This window comes from Vicugna pacos, chromosome 3, assembly GCF_048564905.1.
Source record: "Vicugna pacos chromosome 3, VicPac4, whole genome shotgun sequence".
In the NCBI taxonomy this organism is placed as follows: domain Eukaryota; kingdom Metazoa; phylum Chordata; class Mammalia; order Artiodactyla; family Camelidae; genus Vicugna; species Vicugna pacos.
The window spans coordinates 26424954-26436559 of NC_132989.1; the positions used below are offsets into that span (position 1 = coordinate 26424954).

General features: G+C 53.6%; 1 protein-coding gene across 2 annotated transcripts; it reads left to right on the forward strand.

The window, feature by feature from the left end:
- The first annotated feature begins 380 nt into the window (after positions 1 to 380).
- On the forward strand, positions 381 to 4669 carry TIFAB (TIFA inhibitor). 2 transcript variants are annotated; one of them, XM_072950307.1, is made up of 3 exons: positions 381 to 451; positions 1367 to 1527; positions 3620 to 4669. In XM_072950307.1, the coding sequence occupies exons 1-3, from the start codon at positions 446 to 448 to the stop codon at positions 4260 to 4262; spliced, it is 810 nt and encodes a 269-aa protein (XP_072806408.1). In that variant the 5' UTR covers positions 381 to 445; the 3' UTR covers positions 4263 to 4669. The 2 variants fall into 2 exon arrangements, with proteins under 2 accessions (XP_072806408.1, XP_006212911.3); XM_006212849.4 differs by lacking the exon at positions 381 to 451 and adding an exon at positions 761 to 793.
- The last annotated feature ends 6937 nt before the right edge of the window (positions 4670 to 11606 follow it).

Genomic DNA, 11606 nt, shown 5'->3' on the forward strand with positions numbered 1-11606 from the left:
CCTCCTGGAATACTCCCAGAGCCTCTCCCACCTCTGCCCTTCTATTGCAACAACTGTTTATGCACAAATCTCCGTGTGTTCCCAATGGGAGAGCAGGCATCCTGTGTGCGACGCTGAAGGTACACTTCTTGAGGGTGGGCCTCCCACACACACAGTTTGGAGCTCAGAGAGAGAGAGACAGGAGGATATGGAAGACAGGGAGATGGCTTGGATCACTCCAGGGGCAAGTTCAGTTCCCATTTCTGGGGGAACCCCAGTCGTGGTGTCACAGGCTGTGTAGGGCAGGGATGAATGACTGTTCCCAGAGTCCTCTGTTTTTCCTTCCTAGTAACTAGGCAACCAACTAGAGTTTAAACGCTGAAAATAGAGGAAGCAGGCTGGGAGTCCTGAATAGTACCCAGAGAGATTTATCCCAGGGTTGTGGCCTGCTGGGCCCTCTGGGGCCATGAGGGTAACCATGAGAAGGGAGTAAGCAGTGGGCCTGTGGGGCAGTGAGGTGGATCAGGGAGGCACCTGCTGACTGACAGGCATGACCTGGCCTGCACCGCTCACCTGTATACCCTTCAAGAAGCACCAGAATACCCAGGGCTTGATGGGGAAAAGAGGAAGGATTATGCTGCTGTCTCATTCTGGGACCAGACACTGCCCCTCTTAGTGCCTCAGAAGGCCCCTGCATAAGCTGGGCACATGTCTCTTGCTAGCCTAGGCGGCTGGTGGGTACCATGAAGGCAACGTGGAGGCAACACAAGAAAGGCTACACTGGTGGACAACAGAAAGCTGTGCCCAGTGCAGGGTTAGCACCGTCGTGACCCTGAGTCACTTGCAGGACAGCCAGGGCCCACATTGCTGAGCAAGCATCCATCTTGGTCTCTTCCAGGCTGCCATCAAAGGCCAGCAGAGCCCTGGAAGGGTGGGCATAGGAGGAGAGGCCAACCCACATCAGCAGCTGTTCTCTTCTTCCCCAGAGGCCCTGCCCTTCCTGACACACTCAGTGGTCTGCCACGTTGCCCACGGCTCCCTTGGCCACCCCCAGCCCAGCCGCAGTGGCTCCATCACTGTCTCCCACATGTAGTGGGGGCTCCCCTCATGGCCCTATATCCAAAAAAGCTCTCCTTTCTAACAGGCCTGTGATGCCTTTGCCCCCACCCAATAGGCAGCGGGGAAGAGGGTCTCTGCTGATACCTTGGACACAGCACTCCAGGCCCCTGGGGACCAGGCAGTAGAGGCTAGCAGAGCTGAAACCCAGCAGGGAACCTCCTATCAGGGCCTCTCCTAGCAGGGGTCCCAAACTGGGGTTGCTCAACCTCTCAGCATTGGGGTTGCACTTCTGCAATGGGAAATTACACTTCCATTTTCTTTCCTAAAGGGAAAAAAGAAGAAAGCCACCAAACAGATGAGCATTCTTACGTATCACTTCCGGAACCACAGCCATAAATCACCATCCTCAGATCCGCCCCAGCCCAGACCCACTCCCTCCCGAGAGCTCACAGCTACAGGATCAGAGCCAGATGTGCCCCTGGAAGTAAGGTAGGTGGAGGCTAGAGGCATGTGAACTCACAATGAGGGGAGAAGGCCTTGTGCAGCTGGGAGCAGGGCCACCTGGCATGCACCCCAGAGTGTCTTCCTCCCGACTCATCCCAGAGGCGATGGCATCCCTAGAGCTGGGTTTCTGCTTCCCCAGAACAACTGGGGCCCTGGAGAAAAGGCAGGTCCTCTTCAGGGGCTCTGCTCTGGCAGGGGGAGTTCTCCCAGCTCTGGAGTACTTAGCAAAGCAGAGAGTAAGGTCACAGGAGCAGTGGTGAACGCTCCTTTCTGGGGGATTCTCTTAGGGTCCCTGGGCAATGGAGTTGGTTCCTAGAGGTGAACTCTGAGTTTCTGGTCAGGCCTGAGGACTTGGATGCCCAGCTCAGCTGTCCTGGACCCGGCTTACATCACACACCTTAGGGAGAAGCTTTCCGCAGACTGGGGCCAGAAGTGGGATGTGGACAGGGCGTGTGTGTGTGTGCGTGCGCGCGTGCACATGTGTGTGTGCACATTAGGGAAAGGGGGGTGTCCTGAGGGGGCCCACCACTCACTACCAGATTGGAATGTCCTCACCATCACTTTACCCAAAAGACAGGCTTGGCAGAAGGTCCCAGGTTTGGAAGGACGTGGAGCCTGTCCCACAGCCTTTAAGCACCAGTCTCTCATTTGGGGTCTGTCTGGACTTGATTTCACACAACTTTCACATGTATGAGTCTCTTCTCTTTAGGCAATTGGTACGCGTGCCCCCAGATATTTGCTGTGTCCAGACCCTGTTTGCACTGCACACTGGGACACAGGACATTGCAGCAGCTCTGTCCCCCAGGGACAAGAGGAGGAGGGAAGCACAGGGAAGGCTGGACAGGGACCCACATAACTGACAAGTGGTGGAAAATGGACTGAATACAGGGGCCCCGGGGGAAATCTCCTTGTTGTAAGGGTCTGAGTGCAGAGAGAGGAAAAGAACTTCCTGAAAGAGGTCACATTTGAACCGAGCCTTTAAAGATGAACAGTTTGGGATGGAAGATGCATTCTCAGTAGAGAAAACAGCATAAGCAAAAGCGTAGTGCTGGGAAAGTGTATCACTAGTTATTCTGATCCACTCAGTCCGTGGTTCCTGTTGAAGGTGGTAGCAGGTCCTGGGCCACATGGGGTCAGTGCATGTGCCAGAGAGTTTATGTTCCTCAAGTCCATGCAGGAACAGAGCTGGCTGTTGTAAGTAGCCTTCCTGCATGTGCCAGTGAGATCCTAAAGGACAAACTTCTGGAGATGGACAAGTGATGTGTGCATTGCCCACTGGCAGGTGTGGCCAGTCGACCTCCATGGAGCACCTATCAGTTCTGCATGAGAGTTCAGCTCTTCCCAAGCTCCGTATCAGGATCTGTCTTCCCCCCATACAGTGAGGAGGGGAGGCTCGCGGCATCTGTGCCTGCAGGAGCACTTGGAATGTGCTAGCTGTTTTTGTTTTTCCTTCGGGTCTCCAGGCAGCCTTTCTGGTCCCCCAGGAGCAGGGAGGGCTTCCCTCATCTGTGTCCCTCTATAACACCCACAGCTAGAAGCCCCTTCTCCTCTCCCAGCTGCTACTCCTGTTCATCTGCTCATCCCCAGCCTCTGGTCAGCGGCTGGCTCAGAGGAGGACTCAGCAAGCATTTGTTGTGTGACTCAGATACAAGGAAGGTGGCTCCTATCTTCTCTCCTTCCCTTCTCACGAAGCAGGGCCAAATTGTCCCCAGAATTTGGGCCACCAAAACACCACCATGCAAGCTGGGATGCCTTGGACCTTGCACAGACAAGGATGAATATACCTATGCTACAGAAAAGAGAACTGAGATTTAGAGAGTGAGTGGCTTGCCCCACTCAGAGGGTGTTAGGGATAAAACTGAGGCTAGAACCAGCAGGCCTGAGCCTCCACACTGGCTCTGGCCGTGGCTGCAGCCTGGCTGGAGCAGCGTGACACCACATCCACACTCGGTGCCTGGCTCTGCTGGCTGGAGGTGGCTGGAGGTCCCTGCGGGGAGTAAGCATGTCTGGTCTCAGGGAGTCACAGAGGAGTGTCTGACTCCAGCCACACCTGTGCTCTGTGATCTGTCCTTCCCAGGCTCCTGTCCATGGAGAAGCCCCTCACGGTTCTGCGGGTGAGCCTGCACCACCCCACGCCGGGCCTGGCCACCTTTGCCAACGTCCCACAGCGGCTGCAGCATGACACCAGCCCGCTGCTGGTGGGCCGGGGCCCGGACGCCCACCTCCGGCTGGAGCTCCCGCACCTCTCCCGCCGGCACCTGTCGCTGGAGCCGTACCTGGAGAAGGGCGGCACCCTGCTGACCTTCAACCTGAAGGCCCTGAGCCGCAAGAGCTGCGTGTGGGTCAATGGGCTGACATTGAGGTTCCTGGAGCAGGTTCCCCTGAGCACCATCAGCAGGGTCGCCTTCTCTGGCATCCAGATGGTGGTGCACATTGAAGGAGGCACCTCCCTTGAGGCCTTTGTCTGCTGCTTCCATCTCAGCCCCTCGCCCCTGATTGACAGGCCCCAGGCTGAGGAGACCGACGAATGGGAAGGTGTTCCCCAGGAACGACCTCCCCCAGCTCCAGGGCAGCAGGCTCCGGGTCACCTGGGCTTTCTCCACGGCCCTGGCCCTTCGCAGCCAAGCCCTGGCAGAGCAACAGAAACGCAGCTCCAGAGGGAGCCCCCAGACAGCGCGCTCCGCCAGCCCCTCTGGTCACCCCGAGCAAGCCTCGACTGAAACAGGACTTGAAATATTCAAGCTACATCATGTAAGATTGACCAGCGATGTCTGACGGGTAATCTTGAACTGATTCTGCAGACACGAACAGCCCAGGGGGAGTGTCCTCCACCGCTACAGCTCTGCGAGGTAACAGGAACTTCATATACTTTTAGAGGCCCTGAGGGGTTTGGGAGCCTCTCTCGGTGTTTCCCCACATTTCCCCGTCTTGTCTGACTAGGAGTTACTTTATGTTGCTAATTTTGCCTGCTGCTTAAGAGCTGGAGTTTGAGGTTGCACCAGGAATGCGGGGACACATGTAACAATTACGTTTGTGGTAGCTCAGGGTTACCTTGGGCTTTCAAATACCCAAAGGCACTCGGGGCTTAGGGAAGCCTGTGTTTAATAAACTGCAAGTATTTCATTAAGCTGGCATACCCAATAGGATTCCCTGATCCCCAGATGGGCCGCATGCACGCCACGTCGTCACGCAGAGGCGGGAGTGGGAAATATGGGAGAGGTGTAAGAGGAAATTGGAAAGGTGGGGGCTTGCATTTCTAGAAGGACGAAGGTAAAGCTCAGGGCTTCCTAGGGATGGGGAGCTGGGGGCTGGGCCAGCCTGGAAGTTCATTGTCACCGTCCTCCATCCTCCTCATCCTTGTGCTCCCCCACTCTCACTTCTGGATCAAAGCTTTGGCTGACCAGAGGGCAAAGGTCTTCAGGGAAAGGTGGCTTCCCAGAGCAATGGGCTCTTCTAGGGCTAATTCTAAGAGAGGATGGGGTGGGAGGTTTTGTTAGAATTCAGTCCAGTAGTTATTTCACTCCAGGTGGGTCATATACCAATGAGGGGTGGGATGGGGGTGGCCTTTCCAAATAAGGGACTAGTAGCAGACCAAGGCTGGGACAATTTTCTCAGTGCGCGTTGTAGGGGCTGGTCTGTGTCGGGGAGCAGAGCACAAGCAGTTACACGCCATGCCATCCTAGGATGGGAGAGTGTGGTTTAGAAACCATGTTCACCTGTGGCATGAAGGGAGGAACCTACAAACCCAGATGGTTGCCATCAGCCTAGACCCTGCACTATGATATCCAAGGCACTGAAGCTGCCCACTGGCTGGCTCACATCCCAGGGGCTGTAACCACCTCCAACAAAGCTTTCAACACTCTCCACTTCCCGCCCAAGAAGAGAGATCCTTTTGCATCCAGTGCAGGCTGCAAGGAAGTTCAACTGCACAGCCAGCCCAGAGTATTTTCTCTGTGGGGACGATAGCAGTGGGCAGGACCAGAGACAGGGCGGGAGGGAGCCAAGAAACCCCCAGCTTGCTGTTTCAGACTCTGCTTTTTCGTGAAGTCTCCTTGGGAAACTCACTACCAGCCTCATAGCAAGTTTCCAAAACAGCACAGCTCCACTCCATGCTAGGCATCATTTTTCTTGAGATAGAAAACCATTGATTGAAATCACCAGATCCTTGACACCCACCTCGATTCTTGCCCAGCAGTTGGAATTATCAGGTTGGCTTCTGGTCCTGATCCAGGAGCTGGATAACCCTTGCCTTTGCTGCGCAGCAGCCTGAGCGGGGCAGTGGGTCCTTCTCAACAATGGCCTCTGTATTCTCTTAGCTCCCACACACAGGGCAGCCCACACTGCTGAGGGGTGTGCATGTGCACACACACACACACACACACACAAACACAGGCACACACACACGGTGGTAACTCCAAGCCTGGGCTCCACAGTCAGGCTGCTGCCTAGGTTATGGTTCTTGCTCCACACTTCCTAGTTCTTGGATGAGTGAATCTCCCTGTGCCTCAGGTTCTCCTGCAGGGAAATGGGGAAGATAACAACACCGAGAAGGTAAAGTAAGGCCCCGCAATAAAGCACCTAGTGAGTGTCTGGCACACAGTAAGTGCTCAGTTGGGTTGACTTTGTCCGATTTAGTGGGATGAATTGAATGCAAGTAGACACGTGGACTTCGCTTACACACACACACTCACTCATATACACACACATCTACTACAGTCACATCAGTTACAGTCAAGTGTACCCCAGAGCACTACAGTTCCCTGAGATGACATCTGGAAATGTGTAAAAACACAGCCAAGAGGCTAGCTCCAGGGTGCCCTGTGACCAAAGCAGGCTGAGACGGGAACTGAGAATGGATTCTTTGCACAGCAGCCCTCCGAGTGGCCAGGCTGCAGTCAGCAAAGGGATATGCAGAAGCAAGAAAGCCCAATGCCCTGTGAGCTGTTTGTCACCACCTCCCTGACCTCCCCCACCGCCAGACTGGGCTGCAGGTTGGGAGACCTGCCTTCCACTGTATCTCCTGCCTGAGTCTGGCTCTCCAACTTCGCTCTGCATCCTCTTCTTCCTCGGTTTCCGCTCCATGGCACCTGGTGGTGCTGATGCTGCCATCAGGTTACCTGGTCCCTGAATCAGACCCCAACTTTCCTCGCTGCGGCAGCTCTCCCCACACCCCGTGCTCCAGTCACTCATCGCCACACCAGGCCCCGAGGCCGTGCAAGGGCCGCGTGCGGGGCGAGGAGTCAGCAGAGCCAGCGCCTCCACTGTTCAGAGGAGATTCCGGAGTTAATGAACTCTATTCACATTGCAGGCTGAGGTCCCTCTTACCTTGAAAGTGAACTCGCAGGCGGATTAAAGTGAAATAAAATCTACCATTTGAGTTACATTCTCAGCTGATTGGAAACATACATTACCTCCCCGTGACCGGGGCCGTGAGAAGGGAAGTTATTATCTTTCTTTAGAGTTTGTAAACTCTTTATGGCTGAGGCAGCTTTAATCCTGCTGGGGGAAAAAATGATCCGGGAATAAATTGCTCTCATTTACCTTTGTTTTCCAATCATACGCTCCAGTGGGAACAAAACATCCTAAGTGAGTGGATATGGGGAGCCAGGTGATCCCCGACAGAAGAGTTTAATTATTTTCTTCTTTAGGCACGTGAGTTGAAAGGGCTTTATACTGCCATTTGGCAAGGGAGCTCGCGCCACAAAAATGTGCACCCCTGCAGTGATGCCAGCACCTCTGGGCTGTTACGTTCTCTGCCTCTATTTCCCCATGATACCCACTTCCTTAAGGGGCACTAGCACCATGGTGCCCAGCTCCAAGACATTTGGGAACAACCAGGAAGGAGGCTGAGAAAGGGCAGATTTGGATCAAAATCAAATCACAGTCCAGGAAGGAGGGAGAAACCATGGGGCTGGGTTCTGGGGGAACTTTCTTTCCTCCTTTGTTATTTCTCTGATCCTCTCTGCATTACCTAACACAGGGCTTACACAGAGCAGGTACAGGGCAAAGCCAAGGATGCCCCAGGCTCCGAGCCAAGCACAATAACTGCTGGAGGGAGCCCCAGCTGGGATGTCTGCCTCGCTTTCCTTTAAAGATGCAGAGCCAGGGGGTAGGGGGTGGGGAACCTTCAGAATATGGCTGAGACAGGGGCCTTGGGAGGGAGAGCTCAGCCAGGCAGTCAGCCACGGGGTTTCTATAGCTGCTTCTCTGAGGGATCTAGATACCGTGATATCACTCCTCCATTCGTTTGCAGCTTGCTGCAGATGGGCTCAGGAGATGGACCCTATTACCTCCCCTTGCTTGTGGGGGAGGTGGGCTGGGGGTGGCAGGAAGTGCATCAGTCAGGATCCAGTCAGGAAAGCAGAACCACTCTAAATATTTCAAATATTTATTTCTGGGAATTGGGTATACAGGTGACTGAAAAGCCATGCAGGTCATGCAATTCAGAGATCAGCCAGAACAGGAAGGACTAGCACTGCCAGCTCCCGCCCCTGGGGCGCAGGTCACCCGCAGGAGAGAGACCATGTTACCAGAGTGTGTGCTGTGTGGCAAAGAGCCAAACGCCCCACGGAAGCTGGGGCTGTGGCGGCAGAGGCCTTCCAGGGGAGTTGGAGATGTAGAGGAGAGGCAGTGGCCACCAGAGACTCTCCCCAAGGGGTTAAGAGAGAGGGTGAAACATCCCGGCTTCTCCCCTTTCCCGGCCCCTAGTGGCTCCCATTGGCTGAAGTCAGCCAAAGACGCTGATGAGCAGCCTGGGAAATGCAGCCTGCCCAGTCCCCTCCCCTTCAGTACAGGGCAGAGAAGGGAAGGGGGAGTGAGGGCTCCGAGTGCACACGGTCAAAGCCAGCACAGGGAGTGCACCCACCTCAGTGCCCTCAGCCCCAGCCTGAAGCCCTAGGGAGGCCACCAAAAATGGAGAGGCAATGGGTGCACAGCTCAGAGGGCTCCACTGCCTAGTAGGCAAACACAAGCCCCCCTCCACCACTGTCACCCCAAGCCACGTGACCTTTGGCATCTGTAAGAAAGGAAGGAGGGCAAGAGAGGACAAGGGCAGGACTGTGAGGTGCAGAGAAGGCGCGCTGGCCTGGCCCACACAATCCTGCCGGGAGGTCTGCTTTGAAACCCCTCCTTCCCTCCCACCTGAGAGGCAGGTTCAGCAGAGCCAGGTCCAAATCCCCACTGCCCTGAAACTTCCTTTATCTCCCAAGTTGCTTTTCTTCATGCATATCCCTGAAGTGGGGATACTATTAGTATTTCCCTCTCTGCTGTGAAGATTGAAACACACAGCACATATGGGAACTCAGCACCTACCTTGGAAATGCTAAATAAATGCCAGCCATTTATTATTTAACATGAGACGCCACCCATCCCCAAATATTCCTCCCTCCAAAAAGCTTCCTTGACTTTTTTCCACAAAGGAGCTGGCTTTCTTCTAGCTCTAAGCCAGTGTCGGGATACTCAGAGGGGATTTTCAGGCTTGGTTCATGAAACAAAAAGTATTTCCTCAGCTAGGCATACATGTGCTTCCTGTGTGCTCTGCACCATGCTGGCACCTCCCCTCCTGCAGAGCCCTGGGGGTGGCAGAAACTGTCTGCAGATTGAGCAACCACCTGGCACCCAGTAGGTCCTCAATTAAGTGTCTATTGACAGGGAGAAAGAATTTGGATAGGGTGAGAGCAGGCCTTTAGGGAATGAGGCTTTGAGAAGTACATTAAACCCCAACGATGATGCTGGTTAAGAGGTTAACATGCACTTTAAACAATTAATTGGAATGAGAAGAGGCCAGCGTGAGTGGTTTGCTCAGTGAATGGATTCATGTATCTATAGGACTCAGAGCCCCAGAGCCAAGGACAAATCCCAGCAGGGCCATGCAGGGCCCATACCTCTGACTCCTCGGCACTCTGCTAGCAGGTTTTCCTGTTTCTAGATGAGACCTGAGTCCGTGGTGCAACACAACCACCAGCCCTTCACCTCTTGGAAACATGTGCACAAGGTGCAGGGCTCCCACACTGGAGCTTCGGCCTGGGAACCCTGGAAGTAGGCAGGCTGGACGCCTGACATCGGAGGCTTCCAGAACCAGTGCTGGGCCTCATTACTGAGGAGCACGTGGTCCCCTGTGGCACTCGCTGGAGGCCAAAGAGGGAAGCTAATCATCAGGGGGCTCCGTCTTTCAGTTTTACATTTCTCTTCCCCTAGGCCTGCGGTTGCTGTGCAGATTTCAAGCTGAAACATCAGGAAAGCCTCATGTGGTCTGACTTCCACTTCCCCGGCACACACACGCAGGCGCATGCACACACACGCACTCACATGCACACGCCTGCCTCGGGGCTTCATCAAGCACCCCAGGTAAAGTGTCAGCTAGAAGATCACAGGGTGATGATGAGCTGTGAGTTTTGCTCCTCAGTTAAAGAAAGAGAAAATACCTCTACTTGAGATTCTTAGCATGCTTTACCAACCAGAGGGAATGTTTTGGCTCAGCTCAGGGGAAAAACAGAAGCCAAGGAGCTCTCATTAGAGGAATGGCAGGGGGCATTTGAGAGGAGGCCAGAGTGTTCTGGATAATGAAATGCCATATGCCCTGGACACGAGGGCCTGGGAATGCTGAACAGCTAAGTCTGATGGAGAAAGCAACGCGTTGAGAGGAAGATATTCACCGTGAATATGAGACTCTGAGAAAGTCACCAAAACTTCACATGCCTCACTTGCATGACTCAACAATCAGGGCTGTGCTGGTAAATGTTTAACAACCTGGGCAATGCATGAGATCTGGTTGTGGCACTGACCGAGCTCTCATTTCCGTGGTATAAGTTCTCCAACTGTGGTCAATTTCAAGATTATCAAGAGGACATCACTGAACTTGGATTTGGAAACAGATGCACAGTGAGCCCAATACTGCACAGCATTCCCAGATGCAATTTACAAGAGCACAGATATAGAAAAGTACAGCAAAGTCATTAGGAAGCAGTGAGTTTTGATTATTGATCAGTTTTGTATTTAACATAGTTTAACTGTGAGTTCATACAATTTAATTTTTAATAACAGCTTGTTTAACAATCAGCTCTCATAAGACAGTACGAGAGACCGCTCCAGCACACCATTGTATGGAGAAAGTACCTGCCCCTTGTGCTCAACAGTGGGCCAGAGAAACAAAATAACCAATGTGAAAATGTCTTGGAAATAAAGATGCTACTACACAGAAGCCCTAGAGGGCTCAGAGTAACCATCCTAAGAAATTTATATAATGCTTTGCTATTTCAAAGTGCGTGTGTGTTTAGATTTATAATGTTAGCCATTCAAAATAACTTTATGAAGACGTTAAACCATCCCATGCAACAGATAAAGAAACTGTGTTTCAGAGAGGGGTCACATGCCCAGACTCCCTCAGCTGGTCAGTGGGGGACCCAGCACCTGATTTATTCTAGATCCTTGGTCTCCTCACCCCCACCATCCATGCACACTTGGGCAGGGGCAGCTGCTTGGTTCTGGTCAAGCTTGGGTTGCAAAGCCACACTGTCACGGCCCATCTAGCAGCTCTAGCAGATGTCACCAGACAAGTTTACAATTGCAGTGCTTGTGCTCGGGTCCTGGAGCCAGTCCTCTGGCTTAAAACATGCAACGGGGATGTTAAGTAAGACACCACACTCACTTGTCTCCTAGGAACTCTCTCAGAGTGCTAGGGCAGTGACAGATTGCCCGGCCTTTAGAAAAAGGAGTACACAGCTCTCTGGGCCCGCCCCATTTCTCTGCCCTCTTGGACACAGGATATTGGAGTCTCTGGTATATGGATCAGCAGGGAGCAGAGGGGCTTTCAACTCAGTCTCTGAGCCGTAGCCAAACCCCAAGGCCTGCTGGACACAGACAGCAGGGCAGTGCCCGGTTGGCCACCCAGGCTGTGTGTGCATTACCCAGCAGCTCCTTGGGAGGCCCCAGACAGGCCACTCCCTAACCAGAGCAACTGGCATCAGGAACACGGCTTGAGGCTTGGATCCCAGACTCCAAACTCACATGTAGCTGGAAACCAGTCCCTAAGAAATCCCCCAGTGCAAAGTAAGCCCTTCTCCCAT

Excerpts from the sequence above, each read along its gene's own strand:
- TIFAB (XM_072950307.1), top strand. Across the intron at positions 1,528-3,619 it reads GATGTGCCCCTGGAAGTAAG|GCTCCTGTCCATGGAGAAGC; the intron begins GTAGGTGGAGGC and ends TGTCCTTCCCAG.